Genomic DNA, 26,082 nt, shown 5'->3' with positions numbered 1-26,082 from the left:
CAGAACTGTGAGAGAATAAATTTCTGTTGTCTTAAGCCACCAAGTTTGTGGTAATCTGTTACAGCAGCCATATAGAACTAATAGACTCAGCAATGAATTATTCATTCAGTAACTTGAATTACCTGTGAGCCGAGACCTTAGCTATCACTTCATTGTCCATCTGAATGGAGTTTCTACCATTTCATGAGCTGAGGATATAATGATAAATATGTTGGATATAACGCCATTCCTAGGTTCCAGTCTGTTGTGGGAGATGAGACTGAAAACATTAGAAGGAATTAATCTGTAATGTGATTTTAGGAAACACTATGAAGGAAACCAACAGGTGACAGGTGACGTGAGAGTCTGGTGGAAGCTACTTAGATCGTGAGGGAAGTGTTCTCTGCAGATGAGGCACTGAAGTTGAGACAGAAACAGCCATGGGAGGCCCTGGAGAAGAGCAAGTCCAGGCAGGGGGACATCAAGAGCAAGGGTCCCAAGGAGGAAAGGGCACAGGTCTATAACTAGAAGGATAGCCAATGTCGCTGATGTCTAACACTTAGTATTAATTCATAGTTGAGTGCATTCTGTGTACCAGGTGCTGTTTAATGGGATTTACATTATTTGCCTTCCTAATAACTCATGAGGAAGCTATGATTATTTCCCCGTTTTAAAAATGTTTTCTTGGGGTGCCTGGGTGGCTCAGTCGATGAAGCTCCGACTTCGGCTCAGGTCATGATCTCACGGCTTGTGAGTTCGAGCCCCATGTCGGGCTCTGGGCTGACAGCTCGGAGCCTGGAGCCTGCTTCAGATTCTGTGTCTCCTTCTCCCTCTGGCCCTCCCCAACTTGTGCTCTGTCTCTCTAGGTCTCTCAAAAAAGAAATAAATGTAAAAAAATTTTTTTTTCAATTTTTTCTTTAACATTTATTTATTTGAGACAGAGAGAGAGAAAGAACAAGCTCGGGAGAGGCAGAGAGAGAGGGAGACACAATCTGAAGCAGGCTCCAGGCTCTGAGCTGTCAGCACACAGCCCAACGTGGGGGGCGAACTCTCAAACCGTGAGATCATGACCTGAGCTGAAGTCGAACATTTAACCCACTGAGCCACACAGGCACCGCATTTCCCCCTTTTAAAGGGAAACACACTATGGTGCGCAAGTGCCAAGAGTGGAGGTTGGAGCCATAAAAGCGTAGGCTACTCAGGAACAGTGTGTAGGCCCTTAGAGGTCAGCATGGCATTTAAATTTTGCTCAAAATGCAATGAGAAAGAAGGGTGTTCAGCAGAGGAGAATACTATTTAATTGGTGTTTTAAAAGGATCACTCTGGGGGCGCCTGGGTGGCTTAGTCGGTTAAGTGTCCAACTTTTGATTTGGGCTCAGGTCATGATCTCACGGTTTGTGGGATGGAGCCCGGTGCTCCAGTGCAGCTCAGTGCAGTCCAGACTCTGCACTGACAGCGTGGAGCCTGCTTGGGATTCTCTTTCTCCCTCTCTCTTTGCCCTACCTCTCAGCTCGCATACGTGCACTCTCTCTCAAAATAAATAAATAAACTTAGAAAAAAATAAAAGGATCACTCTGGCTGCTGGTGGGTGATTAATTGTAGCGATGAATTAAGTGGAAGCAGGCAGACCAGGAGACTACTGCAATGGTCTAAATGAGAGATGCTGGCGTTTGAACTAAGATGATGACAGTAGAAATAGAATACATTTTAGAGGAGGAGCAACGAAGAGAAATGAAGACTGAATCTCAATTACTGAAGCTGACTATTCTGAGGGTGTGTGATTTTTTTCTAAGCATTTCTCATGGTGCATTTCTTCCCATATTTTCACATATCATCTCTTTAAACAGAGAGGAGGTACACTTAACATCTTCTATGGTACTAGCATAAACTATTTGTTGTTGTAGGTATAATTCCTTCCAGTGTTTATAAAGTTCTCCCATTTCTCCAGCGGTCTCCATTCTTGCAACCTGAGAAGTATTCTAAGTGGAGAGAACCATATTTAGGAAAGCACAATTAATAACAACACTGCTTAAGTATGGTAATCTTAGCAAACAAAGCGCTGTCAACTTCCTCCAAAGTATTTTCATCTCATGTCAGTTTTTAAAAACCAACCTTCAGAGAAGTACGGAGTACTATGATGAACGTCTTGGCGCTGAGGGAGGTTCAATAGAGTGTTCAGGGCACCATCTTGTAGTGGCAGCTGACATAGTGCCCAAGGCCTTGACCCTCCACCCAATTCTCTTCCCATCTCCCAACTGTTTCATTAACTGCATTGCAACATAATTCTTTTTGTTCTTCTATTGCTTACATTCACGCTTCTGAAAGCAATTCATATATTTATGCATATGGGAAGGACTCAACTTTAATTCAACACATCTTGGAATAACCTTAATGGATCAATGATGAAGTTGGATGCTATTCTTTCTCAATTCACAGAAACAATCACCAAGAAATATTATCACGGCTGTGAAGGGGGGGAACCTTTGACAAAATGAAAAATTAGCTTCTCCCACAACCATATTGGGATTCTTTATTTCTTTGTCTCACATGTACCTGGTAATGGCAGGAAAGACAGAAAAATAAAATAAATGGATGAGTAATTGATTGTAAATAATATCATGATGTGGCAGATGTCAAGAGGGAAATCACATTATGGTTTTAATAGTTAATAATTTTTTTCTAAATAAGTTTGGTACCTGATGAATAGCTTCCACCTTCTCTTAAGTAACCCTCAACACTCACTTTCTAATTCCAAAATATCACTAAGAAGTATTGGCATCACGCCCAGAATATTTGGTTATTCCATAATAAAATCTTACAACATCGTTATCACTACATTTCCACAGTATGGTATAATCCTCAAAATCCATAATGTGCTATCACAAGTGTGATAGACATTCAACAACAGTGTTAGTGTCTTATTCCCCTTTTAAATTAAATTTTGTACTTGTTATAAAAATCATTTCAAACAGAGAGGGAGGCAAACTGTAAGAGACTCTTAAATACAGAGAACAAACTGAGGGTTAATGCAACGGGTCGGCAGGGCGTCGGGGAATGGGTGATGGGCACTGAGCAGGGCACTTGCTGGGATGAGCACTGGGATTTGTATGTAAGTGATGAATCATGGGAATCTACCCCCGGAGTCAAGAACACACTGTATACACTGTATGTTAGTTAACCTGACAATAAATTATATTTAAAAAAAAAAAAGACTAAAAAAAAATAAAATTATCTAATGTCTTAAGGCTTAAAAACATTTTTTTTTATTAAATATTTTTTTTCAACGTTTATTTATTTTGGGGACAGAGAGAGACAGAGCATGAACGGGGGAGGGGCAGAGAGAGAGGGAGACACAGAATCAGAAACAGGCTCCAGGCTCGGAGCCATCAGCCTAGAGCCCAACACGGGGCTCGAACTCACGGACCGCAAGATCATGACCTGGCTGAAGTTGGACACTTAACCGACTGCGCCACCCAGGCGCCCCAAGGCTTAAAAACATTTTGAACTTTGGGTTTGTTACCATTATATACACACATTTTAAAAAATCAGAATCGAGAGCTGTCTTCTATATTTGATATCCATGAACTGATAGGACCATAACCATCCATGATGTCTCTGACTATAGTTTTGAGGGAGATGGGCAAAGTGAGATATCACCAAACTGTAAAGAGATTTGTCACTTGGAAATGACCTCCTTTATTGTCTAGCCTGTGTGTAAGGGCCTCTTTTCTCTGGACATGTGATTCTGGGAAAGTTAATTTGATAATATTATTGTTATCTGATATTGCCGGTTCTTCTGAGGCACATTATATAGATGAAACTTTTGGAATGTGCTTCATGTCTACAGATGCCTTTGCTTCATCTTTCTCTGTAAGTGATGACTTTAATATCCCTTCCCTTTCACATCTTCGCTCAGGGCCACGGGTTTGCACTGGCACCCCACTCATGCCTCTGTGCAAAATGCAAATAACAAACCAATAAACTGAAGACATCTCCCTGGACTGAATGCATGCCGTGGGTATCCCTGTAACAAAACTAACAGATATGGCCTTAGATGCCACCAAGAACTGAAACAGAAGGCGCATGCACCGCTTAATGCTAAAACTAGGGAGAATTATTACAATTAGCCTTACAAGCAAGTCTGTACACATGAAATGCAAAGAGATTTGTAACATTTTGTGTACAGCTCTCAGTAGCTTTATTAATGACACACCTTTCAGAGGAGATGGCCGTTTCCTGGTGCTGAGGATTAGTGAAAAGTTTGCAAGGACAGTCATGGTTTACATCGGGTGTCAGTAAACCAACAAATCTGGCAGCTGCCTGGTTTTGTAAAGTTTTATTGGAAGGTAGCCATGTCCATGGTAGTTGAGTAGCTGTGACAGAGACCGCCTGGCCTCCAGAGCCCGAAATATGTATAATCTGATCTCTTACCACTTTGCTGACCTCTGTGCATGTAAACAATATAAATATAGATATGGCAATATAGTATGTGATAATGACTCAATTCACAATTTCGCTGTGGGATGACTTACGAATGTCTGAATGTTACATAGGATTCTTCCTATACAAAGAATACATTTCTCTGCAAATTTTCAATCCCTGCTGCGAGCTCCATTCTTCCACACCCCCACGATACTGTAATAGTTACTATGACACTGAACCAGTTTTCTAAGCTCCGTGTTACCTGAAGACGTTCTCTAAGCAATCCACCAATTCAATCAAAGAATGAATCAAAATAGTGGCTTGCTATCGTGGGATCTATTTTTTTTCTTTATTTTTCGGCTGGTCACATCCACTGGAGATTTAAGAGTCCATATCGATCAACAGCCTTTTTGCTTCTAATGTGAAAATTCCTAGATAATGTTCAGCCTAGAAAAGTGAGGTTTAACCTTTAATGTTTCTTGTAGAGATGAGCCTTGCACTGAATAAATAATTGCTGAACACATACTGCACCAGGCGCTGTGCTAGGTGCTGTATCAAGGATCCAGCAGAAAGGGAACTCTGTCATCAGGAGCTTGGTACTTACTTCTCACTTAAGGTCAGTCCTTTTATCTAAAGGTAGAACTGGTTAGTATACAAAGGAAACTACCAGTACAATCAATAACTGCTTTCTCTGTGAGACAGATCTCCACAGAGCAACTACACACAGCTACTCTTCTGCACACTAATGCCCGGGTTCCATGCAGCATCGAGAAGGAACTGGACGTAAAGCCACTCACCAAATTTACATTCAAGCTCAACTGAGTTACCTTCCTGAATATGAAGCTCCACAGAATGGTTTACAATGTATTTATTTTTAAAATAAAACCGCAGCCCAAATCGATTTAAATGAGAAAGAGACTCGGCATGTGACTAAGTTAGTCCTTGGCAATGTAATGAGCGAAGAGTTTTGCTACGTGAAAATAATGAGGAAAACAGACACCCTTTGTGTTCATGCTTGTCTATTAAAACTGAGAATAAACCCCTTGAAACCTTCCGATCAGTGTCTGGTCGCACTTCTGGCGCATCTTGCAATGGCAGAGATTCGTATTTAGACCTCCTTTTTATTAAGAGAGTATTGCTAGCTTTATGTATTTTCGGCATAGAAACAACTTTATCGTTTTACGGTTATAAAAATAACGTATGCACATGGTTTCAGCACTACGTAATTTATGCAATACTTGAAAGTGTGCGGAACATAAAATACAAGCCCTCAAAAGTCTACCATCCTTAATAATGGCATTATTTACTGAGTGTTCACTGTGCCAGCCACTGCAGGGAGTGATTTACATTTCTATACTCATTTCTGTACCGGGAACTCTGATGCTGCCAGTTACACAGCATCTACTATTATCACCCCCATTTGCTGAAGGAGGAACTAGAGATGAAAGTAGTTAAGTAACTTTTGCACGAGGCTGTATAACTGGCTAGCGTCCGGGGTTGCTGTATAGAATTCAGGGGTGCTGTAAACCTAGACAAAGACCCTGGATTTTTATCTCCATTGACCTCTGTCATTTAACATTTCTCCATTATAAACGTAAGCAATGAGCCGCACTGGTATCGGCAGTACCTTGGAATTTTTGCCAACAGAAATCACGTATATTTCATAGCACATGACGACTGCTGCAGATCATTCCAGATCTGCACTCATCACTGCTTTGAAATGACAGTAGTTATTAGGTGTGCTTCTAGATCCCGTGATTTGTATATTACTATATCATCACATTTTAAAAATATTTTGTTAACTTTATTTTAATATAATCAGCCTGCTTTGTAATGCCAAGTATTTTATTTTAGACATGTGAAAACGTTGTGAAAAGGATCTCTAAGCTTTACCAGACCAACAAAGGGGCCTAAGGTATGAAAAAGTTAGGGACCCTTTGGTAGAGAGCGAGCTGAAATTAACACCCAGGTGGTCTGACTCTGGAGCCTGACATGCAACAACTTTGCCATTCTATCTGCCCTTGGCCTTGTGTTCACATTTTGGTGGATATACTTACTTTCAGATCTCTCTAATTTGGAAAGAATAGATTAAATGGCGATTAGGCAAACTCAGGGAAAAGTCAAGGAAACATTCTCAGGAACAGACACCCTTTCATACTTCCTCATAGTCTCAAGGAGGCGGGATGGGGAGGCCTTGGAATCTACCATTATCTGAGGCTCTGAGGAGAACTGGGCAGTGGGGGTGGTGGGGGTGGGGGAGGCAGTTCAAGGCCACCAAGGAATTGTACTCCTGGGAATGGGACAGGTCACTGACCAAGCTGACCTACAAGTGTAAAGACACCAGAGACATTCTCAAACAAAAAGAACCCAGAGATCTGACACTTGTAGGCCCTTTTTTGAGAAACCTCCAAACTACTGAACAATAAAATCCAGTAACTCAAAAGACTGAAAAGGATTGGATATAGTTCTCAGTTTTTCAACAAAACAAAACTAAACTAAACAAATCTCAATAACTATAAAGTTCTGAGAAAAAGAAAATGTAACCTAGGAAAGTTACCCTTTGAATATAAATAAATATAAGAAATGTCTTCAAGGAAGTAAAGACTTGGGAGATACTGTTCAAGTCCCTGTGAACACTTCCTGACAGACGCACTGCCAGCCCAATGGCACTTTTCCAGTGACTGTGAACTTTTTCTTTCTTCAAGGCACTTGACTAGCATCTGTTGTAAAGTATTTCCTAGAAATGGACAAATTGCACTGTGGACAGCCTGTACAACTGTACATAGCAGCCCTGCTTCCTAACAATAGCAGTAGTGATAAAATCTAAGACATAAGGCAAAATAAAGAATGCAGAAAACAAGAGCCTGCGTTTCAGGGACTGGTGGTATACATAGGAAATGTAGTTAAGTATGGAAATATGGCTTAAAACCCATAAAGATTATGTTGATTAAAATGCACTGTTAAAATCATTGATAATATAAAAACAGTACAACAGAAGTCAGGAAATGAGGGAGGGACAGTATTATCTTTAATAGAAGGGAGTACATAAAAACTCTCAACACTTACAGAGTTGAAAACTAGTCTTGGTAGCTCCTGAAGATGTGTGGAGGGGTGGCTCTGCTTTAGCCTTTAGGTTTGAGCCAAGCTTTGTTCTTTATCTCAGCAAGCTGATGCCTTGCTTCTGTGAGCTTGGCTCGTTTATCTTCTAGACAATGGAAGATGGACACATACAGGTTGGATGACAAAATTAGGTGTCTGAGTATGTAGGAGGGGGCTGGACTGTGCACCTAGTGACGAGCACATCCCATGCATTCTCCTGGGAGACAACTAGCTGGTTTTTCCTGGCTATGCTCCAGTGCAACCACAAGCCTTTCCATTTGAAACTTCTGCAACCTTTCTAGCTCATTCTGTTTTCCCTACAGCTTGTCCTGATAATGTGAGTTCAAAATATTTGTGATGTGTAGTTTATGAATAGACTTTTGTAAAAGGAATTCAGACTTCTGGCTACAGTTCTGGACCTGCCTCACAATCTATCCCAACTTGTCTAATCCTTCCACTATTTCTAGTAAATGGGAATTGCTAATGTGGCAGAGATTGGCTACTTCACTGAACCTATATTCTTTCCTTCCTGTATGAACAGCTTAGCTACATTTCCCAGCCTCCCTTGCGATTAGGTGTGGCCATGTGACTGAGTTCTGGCCAAAAGAATGAGCAAGAGGTTATGTATACTACTCTAGACACAGCCATAGAAGTCTCCAGGCTGTCTCAATAGAAACTCTAAGAACCTAGCCCAGGGGATGGCAAACTTTTTCTTAAAGGGCTAGATAATAAATATTTTAGGCTTGTGGGTCACACAGTGTCTGTCACAACTACTCAATGCTGTCGTTGTAGGGTAAGAGCAGCCATGGTTAATATATAAAGAAATGGGCACGAGTGTGCTCCAATAAAACTGTATTTATGAAAACAAGGGGCTGGCTTGCAGATCCTACTTTGTTAATCCCCGCCCTAGAGGATGGCAGAGCCACAACATGGAAGGAGTCTGGGTTTCCGAATGGCTACATGGGGAGCATTGCCTCCTGTCTGCAGAAGCTAGCAGCACTTACCCTAGTTAATTTAGGAAGATGGTGCTCTCAAAAGACTCTGTACTGAGCTTTCAGGCAGGGGGAAACCAAGTTCAAACATTCATTGCTCTATCACCTCCGTATTTCATGTGAAATACTTTGGGGCCTCAATGATGCCAATTTCTCCAACTCTTTACTCAGCAGTGACAGTTTAAAAAATATGAAAAGAGTCATAAAAGGTAAGCATTAATTTAAAACCTCCCATTTAGGGGCACCTGGGTGGCTCAGTCTGTTGAGCACCCCACTCTTAAGTCCGGCTCAGGTCATGATCCCTGGGTGGTGGGATCGGGCCCTGTGTCAGGCTCTGTGCTGAGCATGGTGCCTACTTAAGGTTCTCTCTCTCTCTCTCTCTCTCTCTCTCTCTCCCCCTTCTTCCCCTCTCCCCTGCTCAGGCTCTTTCTCTCTAAAATTAAAAAAAATAATAAAAAAATCAAAATCTCCCATTTATAATTAGTATTATGCACTTAAAAATCATAGCCTTTGAAGATTCCGTTCTTACCAAAGGAAATACAACAAGCTGCCTCTGAGGGTATTTTTATAAGTAAGATTGTGCACTATTGCTGTTATGCTCACCGGCTGCCACAGGCTGAGGCTGCCTGCCTTGGCTGCTCAAGGGCAGTTGCATTACTCAAATTGCTCACGGCCACAGAGGATCAACGGTTGCTTGGCTCCGGATCCTGATCCCCAGCTAATGAAAGATTCCACTGTTAACGCAACCTCTGCAAACTCTCTGGCACTGGCACTCAGATATTAAGGATGCTTGAGATTGTTGGTCTATTCAAGTTTCAGTGGTTTGGAATCTCAGCCTTTGCATTAATCCACTTGGTGATTTTTAGTGTTCTTGTCATCTTTATTTATAAATAAAAAGTTAAGCACCCAAACAGTGCCTGGCACATAGCAGGCATAGAATAAATAAATATTTGCTGAACGAAGTTCTTTGAGATTCAGTGTATAATCATGTATTATTAAGTTATACCCACATCCGAGGTTACTAAACTTTTCTTGCCAAGTCTCTTATAACAACAACAACAACAACAAGAACAACAAAACCAGTTAGAGAAACTGGCACATGTGGGATAAAATTTTTAGTGGCTGACAGAATGGGTCAGGGAGGATCATGGGACTCTACACCTGTCCTCACAGGATGTAATGTGGATTGCTAGAATAGGCAGTTGACAATGTAAGAAACTTTTATGATTACTTGTCAAAAACAACTCACAGCAATTACAAAAATCAGTCAGGTATAAAGATGAGGCTAAACAGGCAGAATGTTTTCTAATGAACACATACAGATGAAATTCTAAAAAATTCACATGAATCACATTACCCAGAATAGTTGAAGTAGCCTTCTTGGACAAGTGATTCTGAAATGACTCTCTCCCCTTTTTTTAGTAGTGCATATTTGGATGATAAAAACATTTTTCCTGATGTGTGAATATAAGTTTTATGGAGCCTTTACTTTCCTAAAATGTTACTCTTCCAATAAGATCACCTGTGGTTTCAGGCTGCTCAGTGTGGGGAACCATATAGACCAGTGGCCAAGGGGGAGCGTTAAAAGGAATTTAGAGAGAATTTACAATGTTCATTTCTTCTCTATCAGTTTCATGTTTATTTTGATGCAGCTACAAAAAATAATCACTACTTATGCAATTACTCTCAACTTTATTACAGCTATTCTGTGGCAATATTAAACCTTGAAAAGGTAATAGCAAAATGTGTGAAGTAAGCCATTTTCTATTATAAATGTCAAGCAAAAAGGAATATTCTGCATATTCAACACTGGCTGCTATCTTCCTGAAGAATGTTCAACATATGATGGCATACTGTAAAAGAATTTATTGGCATTTTATTTTAATAGCCCCTGAATGTTTTGTATTTACGGCTATCACCTAAAAATCCTATTGTAAGCAATGAAGGAATCAAGGAATCCAGCGGAAAATGACTGATACAATATTTTCTAAATTTGTATGCATGAGACCCAGTTTTGCCTTTTCAAACAAGGAATAAGAGAAAATTCACAAAACGTTGTTAAAAGCTACACCTTGTTACAAAATCTTAAAATAAGTTAGTATCCTAAAAGTGGAATGAGATAGGGATTACTAATTCCGAGGCATACATTTAACCAGAGAAATGTTTGCCATTTATAAACCATCTACTCCCTTCAAAAACTCCATAAGGCAGGTATCATCACCCTGAAGTTGGGAAAGGATAAATACCTGGTCCAAAGTAATTAAAGAGTAAAAAGAAGCCACACTTTCAGTCTAGGCTCCTTTGACTTGGCAGTCTGTGGTCTACTAAACATACCATGTTTCTGAATTCATTCTTCACCCAGGAGACATTCAGTAGCCCTCCAGCCCTAATCCATTTTCTCCACACATGCCTGAGTGTTCTCTTGGTTAAAGTCACATAAGAGCAGGTAGCCAGAACGACTTTAAAAATCAGCTGGGAAATTCAACAGAGTGCAGTGTCTATCTAGGTGGAGAACGTGTCTTCATTGACCAGATGCAGCTTCTAAAAGAGCACAGCCATTATGTCTGAGCAGGTCTGGCTTGGAACCAATGTACCCTCACTTATCTTGGTGTAATTACTAATAGTCCTCTTGTGGCAAGTGAAGTGATGCCCCCCAAATGTGTTTACATCCTGATCCCTGGAAGCTGTGAGTATGTTACTTTATGTGGTAAAAGGGACTCCCCAGATGTGATTACATTAAGGATTATCTGGGCAGGCCCAATATGATCACACCAGGGTCAGATTTGAAGATGCTATACTGCTGGCCTTCCAGACAGAGATTGGGGCCATGAGCCAAGGACTGCAGACAGCCTCTAGAGGGTGGGAAGGGTAAGGAAACAGATTCTCCCCTAGAGCCTCCAGAAGCCACACACTCTGTTAACAACTTCAGCCCCATGAGACTTCTGACCTCCAATGCTGTAAGATAATAAATCTGTGTTGGTTTAAGTCACTATGTGGTAATTTGTTAGAGCAGCCATAGAAATCTAATCCTTTCCATTTCAAAACGGTCCTGTTTGCACAATAAGTATAAGGGGATAGAATTCATAACTGATCAAGCTCTAACCCTGAAAAGCCAATACACCATCAAACTGTACATCTCTTTCTGGGTTTGGTGATGGGGGTCTCTGAGGCCCAATAAAGCTCATTTTCTGTACTTTCCATGGATTGCTATAGATTTAGTGTTCTGGATTCAATAATGATGTCAGATAACAAAGAAGAGACACATATAACCACTTCTCAAAAGTCTTGTAAGTTTGCAAGAGCACTATACCATGCAGGTAGTCTAATTCAGAATTAGCTCATTTGCTTCCCTGGGACATGGGGCTTTATTGCCCAGTCAGCATGGCAGTCAGCACAAGAGGTGGAGAAGGTACAGACTGTGTACTGACGGGTGGGGGAGGGAATGAATTTCTTCCAAAAGTGGAAAGCAAGAAAAAGCAAATAATCAATGTTGGGCAGGAGTGGTTCATTTAATCATTTAGTTCTGCCTGGGTAAGCAACATCTGTGAGCAAATAGCCCCCCGCCCCCTTGCAACTTGCAGATATTTATAACCAGACCAGAAGGTTATTTAGAGTAAAGACATCATGATTAAGTGAGGGAATAAACTGTAAGTGCAGACTATAGTAAAACCAAGTGAGATTTGGAGGGCACTGGTCAATCGCAAGTACTGAAGTGGGAGGCCCCTCCACATTGTCCCTCTCACAGTCGTGTCTGGCTTCCTCCAGTGAAAGTAACTCCCAAGCCAGTCCCTTCCACTTTCAGATGGCTAATTGCTAACAAGATTCTTTTTATTTAGCTATAATCTTATCATCTTCGCCCTTTGGTCCTAGTTCCAATGGCTGCAGCCACATAAAGTCAGTCTAAAGTACTGGGCTCTCGATTCTGGCTGCATCAGAGGATCATCTAGGGAGCCTTCAAAAATCTAATACCCAGGCTGTACTGCAGACTGTATAAATCAGGATCAGTGGGAGGGGGGACGCAAGTATCAGTATTTTTAAAACTCTTTAGATGATTCCAATGTGCAGCCAGGGTTGAGGGTTACTGGCTTAAACTCTCTTCTCCACGACACTCTTTATAGAGTTAGAAGTCACCCTCACCTGAGCTGAATTTTCTCTTCCTTAGGCTGACTTTTATCCATCCCCTCAGAACAGGGGATTTGAGGCAACTGGCAATCATAACTGAGCAGCCCTGGAGAAGAGCACTGTTGGGGACCCCCAGGGAAGACTTGTGGCCTGGGGTCCATGGTGGGATTGACTTGGTTCCTTTCATGTTTTTAAAAGTATAACCAGATTGATAAATTGCACTTCATCAAAACTAAACTTTTTATGATTCTAGGGACACTAACAAGACAATGAAGAGACAACTACAGAGTGGGAGAAAATATTTACAAATCATGTATCTGACAAGTGTATATACTACCCAGCATATATAAAGAAATATTATAATCAATGATAAAAAACTAAATAACTCAAACACACACACACACACACACACACACACACACACACACAAATATGACCCATCACATGACATCACCATTATTGAACTTTGCAAAATTTGCCAAGATTTTTGCATTAACCATAAATTGCTTATGATGATAAAAGTACCACCAATAAGCATTATTTAAAAACCAATTTTCTGAGATGGCCCATCTGGCTCTAGTGGGAAACCGACAAGCCATTCAGACCCACCCTTCTCCCTAGCTCTAGAAAGCCTCCCATCTGGGGAAACCCAAGGCCAATTTCAGAGGCAGGCAAGCTGGGCCAGGGGGATAAAGTCCTGAATTTTCCAAACAATGTCTATTTGACTGCAAATTCAAGCACTGCTTGGGAGATTCTTTTAGAAAAGGGGAGAAGGAAAGGTTTTTATTTCTAGATTTAAATTGAGTATTCAACTTATTTCTTTGCAGATATTAAACTCCATTCATAAAACAAGGAAAGAACAGTACAAGGCAGTATTTATTCAAGAACTCAGAGGTGTAGAGTCAACTGTAGGTACAATGCAAGTGAAGGGGAAGGAGGACTAGAGCATTGTCTGTGTTGTAATATTGGTTACCATAATAACAGGGCTTTGCAAATACTGCCTCTTTGCAGGGTTCCTGATTGGTCAATAGGATTCTCAAACTATTTTAAAGATCTCTGTTTCAAAAGAGAAATGAAACGGACCAATTATAAGATTTATTTTAAAATGATTTTAAAAAAGAAGAACACTGAAACATTCAATGTGAGCAAAAATTTAGTATACGCTCAGTCCCCAAATTATTTATATTAGCCCAAAAGAGGTATCACCCGAATTCAATAATTAAGGATTGTTAAATCAATGGTTCTCAATAAACATATGGAGACATTTTTGATTGCCAATATTGGGGGGATGCTATTGACATTGAGTGGGCAAAGACCAGAGATGCCATTAAACATCCTATAATGCACAAGACACACCCCCTTAGCCCAACAAAGAATCTCCTGGTCTAACATGTCAATAGTGCCATGGTCGAGACAACCTGGGTAACTAAAACTGTTACACGGGATACTATATATCCATTAAAAGAATCTTGTGAGTGATTCTCAACTCTGGTTGTGTATTAGGATAAGTGATGAATCCCCTGTAGAGCTTCGAAAAGGCCCCATTCCTGACCAAACAGTATCAGACTCTCTGGAGTGGGACCTGGGCATGACTATGTTTTATATTCTCTCCAAGTGATTGTAATGCGTAGACAGAGTTGAGAACCACCCATTCAGACTCACATGCATATTATGTATAGATATTGAATGACAAGGGGATATATACATGCTGAGTTTACATAAAGCATGTAACAAAGTAGTTTTTTATTAAATTTTATTTTATTTAATAAATTACATTTAATAAAAATGTAATTTATAAAATATTTTTCATATTAAATAAAAATGTATTTTATTGAAATACAAATGAACTATAAAGTACATATATACTATAAAAACATATATACTATAAAGTTGTATCAATTTGTAATTGCATTTATCTGTATTTTTTGACTTTCTCACAATGAACATGTATTCGTAATAAAAGACAATAGATCACTCTGGAAAACAGTTTGGCAGTATCTTATAAAATTAAACATGTTATGACCATATGCCTTGAACCAGGACTCTTGGCTGTTTATTGCAGAGCAATGAAAACTGTTCACATGAGAATCTGTATATGAATGTTCAGAGCGGCTTTATTTGTAATAGCCCTAAATAGAAAAAAACCCAGATGTCCTTCACTGAGGGAATGGTTAAATAAATCATGGTACATCTATCTCATGGAAAAGTGCTCAGAAATAAAAAGGAATGGACTACTGACATATGAAACAATCTGGATGAATCTCTAGAGAATTATGCTGAGTGAAAAAAGTCAAACCCAAAAGGTTACTTACTGGTTAATTCCATTTACCTACCATCCTTGAAGTGACAAATTTAGAGAAATGGAGAATAAACACAAAGTTTTGCAGCATTCTGAAGGGTGGGGGAGAAGCAAGTAGGCATGCTTGTGAAGGGTAACATGAGCACCCTTGTGGGGATGAAAATGTTCTGTATGCTGATGCATCAGTGTTAATATTCGGATATTGTGCTACAGCTTTGTAAGATGTTACCAATGGGGAAAACTAGGTGAAGGGGAAATGGAGATCTCTCTGTATTATTTCTAAAACTTCATGTGAATCTATTATTATCGTGAAAGTTTAATTTAAAAATTTTTAATGTTTATTTATTTATTTATTTATTGAAAGAGAGAGAGAGAGAAAGAAAGAAAGAAAGAAAGAGAGACAGAGCATGAGTAGGGGAAGGGCAGAGAGAGAGGGAGACACAGGATCTGAAGCAGCTCCAGGATCTGAGCTGTCAGCACAGAGCCTGATGCAGGGCTCAAACACATGAACTGTGAGATCATGACCTGACCTGAAGTTGGATGCTCAACTGACTGAGCCACCCAGGTGCCCTGGAAGCTTAATTAAAAAAAAAAAAAAGACAATAGGGATCAATTTTAACCAGAGAAAACACCTATTGTGTTGAACCAATCGTGGGAAAGAAATGTATCTGTTAAACAGTAACAAAATATATGTACATGGTGAAACATTGCTTTGAGAAATAAAAACATCCACCACACCTCCAAATTGGTGAACACAAGAATTCAATTTTCAGATAACACAGCCTCCCTTCTGATGGCATGATGAAGGCTTACTACATGGCTTCCTCTCCAGCAAACTTCCTCATCCCAAGTAAGAAGCAACACACACATGCTGGGAGAGGAAGATAGACCATGGAGAGTGAGAACTGAGCTGTCATCAGCCTTCTCAGTCCCTGATGCTTCGTATGGAGAGCCCCAGGTCCAACCAAAAGTCAGTGAAAGCATAGGAAGGGGCGCTGTTCGGGTATCCTTCTCAGCTTTCTGTTCTCAAAGTCAGAGGACATCAGCTTCACAGGGGAGCCTATTAATAGTGCAGCCTCCCCCACACACATCCCTAAATATTGATTCCAGTATCCGATCAGAGGTGTGGCCCATGGATCTGCATTGTTAGCAAGTCTCCCTGGTGACAGGAGGCATTCGGGAACACGGCCATAAGGGACGCTGGGGGCCAGACTGGATCTTGGCCGTCCAAGAAGTGCCTATGGTCCTCAGTCAGAACTATAGGTCTCGTCATCTTTCCTTAAGGAATGTGAAAGGGATCTGTCTAGTTTAGGAGCTTATAAAAACAATCACAGGAATAATTGCTGGGGATCGAAGTCACACTTGGGAAGGCACTAGATGTGGATGCCTAACAGCAGAGGAGAGAAGAAAAATGGTGGCCACTGTGCTGAACAGGTAAGACCGTGGCTAGGTGGTCCCCAGGGCTCTGGAAAATAATTGGGTGTGGTGGAGGGGGCATCTCAGGAGAACTGCTCGTCCCAACACTGTGACTGGGAGAAATGGAGGAATATGCTGTGACTTTTACTTTTACCCCCATGAGGACCAGTGTGTGCTCAGGAAACAGAGATTGTACCTTCTAGACAAAACAAATTACAAACAATGTATAAAGGCTGTCATTTTTTTGCCACCACACTGGGCACAGGGCTCCTTATAAAACAGGGATGCAGCCCTTTCCCTGTCTTCTGCCATGGCCATTTTCTCTACCCCTTGTCTTTCAGATCTGCTTCTGGTCCTCTCAGCTAACCTTGCTTGTAATCTTTTTTCCACCCGCGTCTGCTCTTCTTAGTCTGTTTCTTGGCTATGACTTTCGCTCATCCAGTAATATTTCTGATTCTTCACCTCAGCTGCATTGTTAGCCAGTCTCCCTGGTGATAGGAGACTTTCAGGAACATGGCCATATGGGACGCTGGGGGCCAGCATCATCTCAGGATGGTCATCTCATACTCTTTCCAGCTCAGCCTTTCTTAGGGAACCTCCAAACGTGGTTTGACCTGGTTGTAGATGCCCTGCCCACCAACATGGCCCATCAGTGGGCCACACCCATGTGCTAGTGGTGTTAGCTGTAATATCACTGCTGAGGCGCTTGGCTAGAAGCGGCCAGAGTATATTATCTCTTTCTTCTGCCTCTTCTTTTGCCTGCCCTAGTTTGGTCTTGTTTGTCTGGATATTTCATACTCGTCCTTTTGCACCCTGTTCAGAGTCTCCACTGACCCAATCAACTGTTAATGTCTGAAGTGAGTGCAGTGTTTAAAAGATAGAATCTGACTCCACTGAGCCATAATTGATTAGTCCTGTCTGCTGTGGGTGAGCAGGTTGGTCATCTGGGATTTGAAAAGACTGCTGTGTTTGGACTGAATACTTTCTTCTTTACTTTGGGCTGATATACTAACTGCAAATGCTTCAAAAGATCTCTTTGCATTCGTTTAGTCCAAGCCCTAATCTTTCAGTAAAGAAGCAATATTTCAAGTGCATTAGCATTTTCCACTCAAGCTTGCTATGAAAATATCTGCAAAACAGAAATTGCGGGAACTGTTATCTTTTCTCCAATGAGAACATACCCTGCCAGTGCCTTTGGTAGAATCCACTGTGTGGTTATAGTTTGGGAACTGTACAAATCTTACTAGCTTTAGGCTAGAAGAAGAGTAGCTTCTGGGTTGAACGGTGTCAGAAAAACTGTCCCCCATTTTCCAAAAGCCCTTCCCTCCATGGCAGTTTCTTATTCACCATCAAGTGCCTGTCGTTACTGGTCTCTTGTGACAAAATGGTGCCTCTGGCTCCTGGTGGCAAGGTGAGTATCTGGGGGGTTAGCACACAGAGTTGCGCTCCTGCTTCCCTACACAACACCGGGGCATTCCAGATCAGGGCATTCCCACCTATATGGGTTATTTCCCACCAAGTGTTGTCTTCACAGAGGAGCACTGACTCTACTCACCTTGTAGTGGAAGAGAAACAATCCGCAGAACAGACTGTACAAATCTGCCGTGAGCAGGGAGAGGTTGACGGAGGTGGCACTGGTTTTCTTTATGACGACCGGCATGAAGCTATAGAGACCGAACATGCAGGCGCTAAAGCCAACGTAGAGCAGTCCTGCGAGGAGAGGAAAGAGAGGGGATGTGACAGTCTCCTTGGGGCCTCTGAGTACCCACAGTGCGTGGACCAAGGGGGCTGGTGCATACCACTGATCACTCACACAGGGCGTTTTTCTTCACCGTACGAACTGACTTTATTACTGGGTAACATATGGCTAAAACATAAAATAAAATGTAAAAAATCGTCGTGTGGAAAATGAACTTGCTGCTTCGCACCCCATAACTAATATTTTGCTTCTTCTGGGAAGGAGTGCCTCTTAGTGGCTAGCGTCGGAATGTGGGGTCAAGGCTTCTGAATTCTGTTTCCGATGGTGCTGTACTTAACGTTTCCTGTCTATGTCTTTTAAAACATTTTTTTTTAAATCTCTTTTTTGTTTGCAAAATTACTTGGTTCCTGTATTGCTCACAATGATGAAGAAGTATATAGTCCTCAAAATGGAAGGGCTTACGAATCACAGAGAGGAGGACTAAGAGTATTGAACTGGAATCCTGTGTGACCTGGGGCAGACCACTTCATTCTCTGAGCACACCATGATCTGTGAATTTCTTCTAGATCTGTGAATCCTGCTCAGTCCTACTTCCCCATCACCCTTCCTAGCATACTGTGGGTTCTCACATATGGGCTCTGCTATTTTAGAAGTAGTTAGGTAAATGCTTCACTTCATTGTTTTTTTAAAACAGAAAGATAAGGGGCGCCTGGTGTGGCTCAGTCAGTTAAACATTCGACTTCGGCTCAGGTCATGGTTTTGCGGTCTGTGAGTTCAAGCCCTGCGTCAGGCTCTGTGTTGACAGCTCAGAGCCTGGAGCCTGCTTTGGATTCTGTGTCTCCCTCTCTCCCTCTCTGCACCTCCTCCACTCACCCTCTGTCTCTCTCTCCTTCTCTCTCAAAAATAAAATAAACATTAGAAAAATTTTTTAAAAAGGAAAAAAAATAAAACAGAAAGATAAAAGAAAGTCCTTAAATGCTATATGGTCAGCCCCCCCATTCTCTAAAATTGTCTCTCATTATAACTAGATAAACAATTGTTAGTACTGATTCCATAACTACACGATTTTGTTGAGTCTGAATCAAGAGTTTATGGCTAAATCTAGAATTTGGTTCACCTTTTCCTAGATGGTGATACAACACAAATGTACAAAAATAATGCTCATTTCTCTACCCTGAAAGAATAAAGCATAGAATAAACACAAGTAATATAATTCAGTGGACCTTTGGGCATTTTACTAAAATAAAAGTATCCGACCTGTCCAAAGGAATTCTTGATGAAGTCTTTGGTGAGGCCATGGGACAAATGCTTCATCTGAATTCTATGAATTCGGGAGGATTTTGTAGGTGCTGGACACCTAGTCCCTTTGCCTATGAAGACTGGTGATTCCTCTGAAGAGAAATTTGGTTTTTTTATATGAAAAGTATTTAAGGGCATAAATCATCATCCTATATATTTCTGATTCTCAGTTTAAAGAAAGCCACATCAAATCTATATAAAAAGATTATTTTGAACATTAAGTAAGCAAACTCAGTACAACAGCCCCCTCTAGTGTGGTGGAAATGCCCTAAGAGGACACTAGAATAACCACTTTCCTAGTTCAGCAAAGTACACGTCCTCTTGCAGATATTCAGACATAGTAATATCAGATAGCTTTTGACTCACCATCAGAAGTTTTAATTCCCTAAAAACGGTCACTTTTCCTGTAATTGGGTTTCATGCTACTAATAATTCATCCTGCTTTAAACCAAGTTACTGAAAGTGCAATACTAAATAACCTATGATCAATACATGGAAAGACATAAATTATCTCAGCATTTCTTGAAGGAATCTGAGATTAAAAGACTGGGAACAAGATATATCCTTAAGTTAATCCACTAAAAATCCACTAAAAGTAGTCAAACTTGATCAGAACATAGTCCAGGCACCAGTCTTTTTTTTCTTTTTTCTTTTTTTTCTTTCTTTTTTTTTTTTTTTACCATCTCACTGATTTAGATTAAATATGATTGAATTAGAAAGTTCCAGAATCCTACCCTTCCATCACATTACCTGGCACACTGTAGACTCTCACATGTGGGATCTGATGTTTTATATTCACTCAGTTATTCAACCACATATTCACTGACTACCTACTCTGCCTTTGGCCAGAAAAGTAGTGGAAAACAGAATAGGTGAGAAGTTTAGAGTTGCTTTGGTGCTAAGAAGGAAGAAAATGGTTCCTTATAGGTAATGGCAGGGGGCTTGCTTTAGGAAGGTTGACTGGCTGAGGCTTCTTTGTGCAAGTAACACTTACCTTGAATGCTCAAGGACTAAAAAGAGATGGCCATGGGAAGATCCAGGACAAGAACATTTCAGGTAGGGAGATCTGCAAATGAAGGACCCCAGTGACAGAGCCTGATGTGTTCCAGGAGCTGCCAGGGCCAGAACATTTGTGCAGGATGAACAGAATGGGGCAGAAGGAAGGAATGAGGGTGGACAATTAGGCAAAGAATGGATTATGCAGGGCCTTGTAGGTCTCAGAAAGAAATTGACATCCTATTCTAGTTGTTAACAGGAAGCCATTGAGGAGTTGGTAGCAGGTGGCCAACACCCGATCTACATCTTTAAAAGATAGCTCTGGCTGCTATGTGGAGAAGGGACTGGATGGAGAAAGCATGGCAGACTAGCAAGAAGTGCAGTGTCCTAATCCAGGCAGGAGATACTGGTCGTTTTGCTCAGGATGGCAGTGGAGATGAAGGGATGTGGCCGGGTGTGTAGGGAACTCGACAAGCCCTGGTGACAGACCGGATGTGGGTAGTGAGAGAAAGGAGGGCATCATGGATGCCCATGGGTTCTCATGGGTTCTGGTTAATTTAGAAACTGGGTGAATTATGGCGTCATTTACCGAAATGAAGAGAACTGAGAGAGGGCACGTTTTCAGGGAAAATAAAAAGCTCCGTTCTGAACACGTTAGTTTTAGATGCTGATGCGTCATCCAAGAGCATCTGTCCAGTAGGGAGCTGGATGTATAATTGGCAGGCTCAGAGAAGAGAAGGCCATACAACTGGCAGAGCCACGGAAAGTAGGAAAACACATACATACATACATACGTAGCAGAGTTTTGCTCTACTCATCAGGCTGTGTCAGGGCGCTTCAAGCTTAAACATTCCAAACCTATTTTTAAAAGCTGCGTAAATTAAATTTAGGGATACAGGAATGGAATATATACACCATCACAGTTAACCACTTAGCTAGGTCAACCAATGTTTTCGTGTGCGAACATCCTGTTTTGTGAGCAAAGCATAGTCAGCTGAATGAACACATTATTAAGGTCGGAATGCAGGTGTGCTGTTCTCAGATGGACATTAGCTAGTTATTACGTGTCAGCAGTGCGTCTGGAGACCCAACGTGCTGTCCATGCAGGGTTTTCAAACAATCAATCAATGTGATAAAAAAAAAAATGAACTGATTAATCTTTTGACTGACAGCTACATACCGGCTGCAACAGCTACATTTATAGACAAGGTATGTGTATAACTATTTCTTATTTGAAATGCTTCCTCTCTCACAAAAGACAGCATTTGGTAGCTCTTGTCCTCATGCATTAGAGATTTAAGTTAAAGAAGTTAGAATACTGCTATCAGCCAATACTGATTGCGTGCTTGCTATGTGCTACTTTACACACATTATTAATTGCACGCTTGCTATCACATTAATAATACACATTATTAATATCTACAACTGTAGAACACCATTCCTATTGTTACCCTCTTTATATAGGCAAGGAAATGGGCTAACAGAATGTACCAGTTCAGAAACACAGTCCATATGACTGGTTCAATAAAGGAAATTTAATTGGGGGCACAAGTCACAAAGGTGCTTGAATGGGTAATAGGGCACATAGGGATGATGAGGCACCCCGGAGATTAGCAATAACAGTAAGTTATCCACACTCTTGGAGTTGGAGAGATCCAGGGAGGAGGCTATGTTGCTAGGGGTCAGAAGGTAGGAAAACCTAGCAAAGATATAATCACAGAGGGCACTCAGCCGTTTCTGGAGACCTGACCCCCAAACAGCGAGAAACAGGGAGACACCCCCTGGTTTCTTCCTTCCTCCCTTCCTTCCACCCTCCAGTCTCTTACTGCTTCCAGTTGGCCAAATCTAGTTGGAAGCCACTTAATAAGACAGCCTGGAAAGTACAGTTTGCATGAATCATTATAGAGCAGAGTAAGGGTAAGAAACAGACAGATCTGTGAATAAACAGGAAAAACCAGCATACGGAGGTAGGGTAACTTGGCCTGGGACACATGCTGCCTGACTTTAAATTCTGAGTACCTACCAGTAATCTATATTCTTTAATTATTATGGAGAGAAAACAGGGCTTTGATGGAGCATCCTATCTGATTCTAATAAGCATCTCAATGTATATACAATACATATATGATATATACACGGTGTACATGATATATGGTTAGATATGTTAGATATGGTATGCTTAGATGTGATATACACATGTGTGCATGTGTGTGCGTGTGCTGTATACTTTTATTTCATTACCCCCCTGATGTTCTGATTCACTTTCCTTTGAAGATACTAGATTTTTAACACATTATTTTTAATTCTTAAAGATGGCTTCTTAGAACATACGCATCAGGCTAAGTCTGGAAAGGGCATCAGGCAGGCAGGGCTTGCTCAAATAGTGCACATCAGTACCCACCCCTCAACCCCCAGCCCCCACAGGCAGCCATGAGACTTGTCGAGTGGCCTCACCTCCCCAGGCCCCTGACTCAACCTCAGTTAAAAGGGTGCGCTCTTAATTACCTTTAAAGTCCTTCCTGCTCTGTGGTCCCATTACTCCATCTTCAGGAAAAGGTCAAATCTTTGTTTTGGCCTCCAGAAGAAAACCAAAACCCAAACCAAAACAAGTATCACCCACAAGGGCAGTGAAGAAGCCCCCTGCACACCACGGACCTGAGCTAGCTGACCCACAGCACACTTTTTCTTTCCTTTAACGTTCGACTTTCACATCATCTCGTATTTGTTCACACATCCTTTAACACAATATGGCAAATGGGATAAAGGGAATGTTGAAGCCATTTATTAGATTTCTGACGGTGATTTGAACACACCTGCTCCACAGGACATTTGAGCTCTGTTAGGTCATATATTTTACTGGAATTTACCGATTACATAACCAGACCCAGTCTTCCTGTTGAGTAGAGTAAAACAAAGAAATAAAACAAACAACAACAACTGTGGTCTTCTTGCTTTGAATTACTCTCTGTATCTTGCAAGTGTTATAAGAAAATAACAGAATCTGTTTTTTAAAAATGTTCTCAGTGCAGAAAATATAAAATACATTTATTATCCCACTTGCTCCATAGAAAAAACATGTCTTTACTTTGATAAAACGTCAACCATATGAGCTACCCAAGAGACAGCAAGAGGGAGATTGCTGATGTGGAGAAGGGGGAGGAAGAGGAGTGCTTTGATAGATGGTGGGGAATGAAGACGGTCTTGGATTTTGGTCTCTTTAATAAGACGCTGTGAGATTTCCATCAAACACAGTGATCAGAGCTTGGCACTCTTGGGTGACTTCCCAAGGAGTGCAGGGATGCTCTGGGAGGACCCTGACCCCCTGGCCTGATGTCTCCTTGCCTCTCCAGTCCCCAAGTTTCAGTGGTTGGTATGCCATCTCCTGGTTCCCCAGAAAGAAAGAGCAATGCAAGCCTACACCTCTCGCCATTGTCCCACCATTTCCTTCTTGTCTATGTTTTGAAAGATGAGAGATGGCGGAACAGGCCCCATCTCCCTTGCTTGTCATTAACTCATTTAGTAAACATTTACACACTGAACTTTATGTGCCTAGAACTGAGCTAAACCAGCCAAACCCTGTAGTTGGTCAGGATGAGGTAATGAGGATTAAGGTAGCCCTCGTGTAAAAAACATCTCAAACCCAATGCTATTGATGCTTTGGAAGGAAAAGGATGAATATTTGGTTCTCTTTCTCGACCATTTTAGCCTCATTTCCAATCAGGAATTAAACTGATGGCTGTATAATGTATTCCTTTTATACTGCCTTTCATCATCTTGGGCTACAGGGGATTGACATTTTAATGGCAATAAGAGACTTAAGAATAAAACTACCTTTTGATGACACATTTAACTAACACTAAATTATAACAGAACCTCAGTGGACATGCACATGCCATCCACATAATTAGGGGACAAATTATTTTTTATTATTGCTGTTACTATTAATATAAAATTAATTTATACCACTGCGTGGCAAGTGTTACCAAGCATGGGTCACATCTTGCTTCCTGGCTCTGAGAGTCACAAAGGCAAACGCATCTGTAACCTGCAGCCGGTTTCTTTGCCTGCCCCTCCTCTCCTCCCTGCACCCCCTCCTCTATTGATTTTCATTTAACTGTAACAATCTAGAGCAAAACTCAAAAAAAAAAAAAATAAATGGCAGGATTCTGTGACAGACACAAGGGCTGGTCAACCCTTGAAGTCACTAGCTATAACCCCCAGGGAGGGTCATGCATAATTCTGTAGCTCCAGAGTGCTTTTAGAGGGAATTATTCAGTAGCAAGCCAGCCTTGGACGCTTCTGGGTCAGGGGTAGGTAAAGTGGTGCAGGGAAGCTTATGGCTTTGTCCTTGTTTGTGGAAGCAGGGTTCCACTGAAGCTGTCAATCTCATCAGAGCTCTCATAAGCTGGAGGTGGCTCAAGCAGCCAGCTTCCATGGGCAATCTGGCTTCCCCTCCCGTTTCCATCCACAGTGCACACATTTTCCAAGCACCCCTGCAAGCCAAGCTCTGTGCTCACTGCGGCACCCCATGAGTCTTGGTATAGACACCGAGGGTTATCTAGGCAGAAGGTTTTAAATGTCATTCCCTTCTAGGGCTTGCTGTGTGATCATTATAGCAATCACCTAGGATGTTAAATCCTTGTCCTAAATTATTTTTAGAGAAAAGTGATTTTCGAAACAGGTGGAATCTGAGATGCCCTGGATGACTATTAATGGGCTCGAAGCTTATCTGGGATTTTCCACCAAGTCCATTTGGAGATCAATTAACCATTTCTTATGTGCAAAATGCTCCCTTCTGAAAAGGTTTTTATGGGCTCAAAATGCCCATTACATTGTTTTCTTTTATGCCGTTTTGTTCATTTTTCTTCCCTTTGCTGAAGTGCCACTTTTTAATGATCCCATAAGTTTTGTGTTTCTTGGCTACAGAAAATTGCTACCATTTATGTCCCACCACTGCCTCTGGGCATTTTTTCCTTCTGGTTGGTCTTTAACCTAATAACATACTTGTGTGTCTACACTAATGGCATCTTGACGATGATAATGGGCAGAAGCTCAATTAGGAAACGTTATGAATCATATGGTTCAGTCTCTTCCTGTGTACAAGAATTCCTAAAATGACAAGGGATTTAACATTTTCTTTCGTCCTCTGCATTTTAAATCCTTTCATGGTTCATGCCCCACTACCGCCCACATCACTCTTCAAATATATCCCTCAGGGTTTACTAAAAACAGCATGTTAGGTGAGCAAACCCCTTACCTATTTGCCAGTCCCAGGGCACCTTTAACAGCTCCTTGTGCTCCATTATAGCTCTGCAGATTTAAAGAGAGTGGACCTGATGAGCAAGATTATAATGCAACCTACTTTTTTTTTTTTTTTTTTTTTAACCAGATTTATACAAGTCATGAAACAACCAACTGAATTTTAAAAATAATTTCGGGTAGGGGCACCTGGGTGGCTCAGTCGGTTAAGTGTCCAACTTTGGCTCAGGTCATGATCTCACGGTTCGTGAGTGCAAGCCCCGCATCGGGCTCTGTGCTGACAGTTCAGAGCCTGGGGCCTGCTTCAGAATCTGTGTCCCCCCATCCCTCTCTGCCCTCCCCTGCTTGTGCTCTGTCTCTCTCTCTCAAAAATAAATAAACATTAAAAATAAATAAATAAATAAAAATAACTTCGGGCCAGGGATAGGCAAGTCTAATCTGGCAACCTGCGGTTTACCCGTGAAGGATCTTGCTAGGTATGGCCAGCACCAGTGGTGAGG

The 26,082-nt window shown here is 41.3% G+C and overlaps 1 protein-coding gene across 1 annotated transcript in view; it reads right to left on the bottom strand.

The window, feature by feature from the left end:
- The window catches only part of SLC35F1 (solute carrier family 35 member F1), a 408,843-nt gene that overhangs the window by 13,734 nt on the left and 369,027 nt on the right, over positions 1-26,082 (bottom strand). Inside the window, exons 6-7 of the mRNA XM_043592207.1 lie at positions 25,581-25,633; positions 17,885-18,039 (exon numbers count right to left, since the gene is read on the bottom strand). Of these exons, the coding sequence (XP_043448142.1) occupies positions 17,885-18,039; positions 25,581-25,633 (208 nt within the window). The remainder of the gene's footprint in view (positions 1-17,884; positions 18,040-25,580; positions 25,634-26,082) is intronic.

Source organism: Prionailurus bengalensis, chromosome B2 (assembly GCF_016509475.1).
Source record: "Prionailurus bengalensis isolate Pbe53 chromosome B2, Fcat_Pben_1.1_paternal_pri, whole genome shotgun sequence".
In the NCBI taxonomy this organism is placed as follows: domain Eukaryota; kingdom Metazoa; phylum Chordata; class Mammalia; order Carnivora; family Felidae; genus Prionailurus; species Prionailurus bengalensis.
Note: the sequence above shows the minus strand (reverse complement) of the source record. Positions and strands in the feature narration are given on the sequence as shown.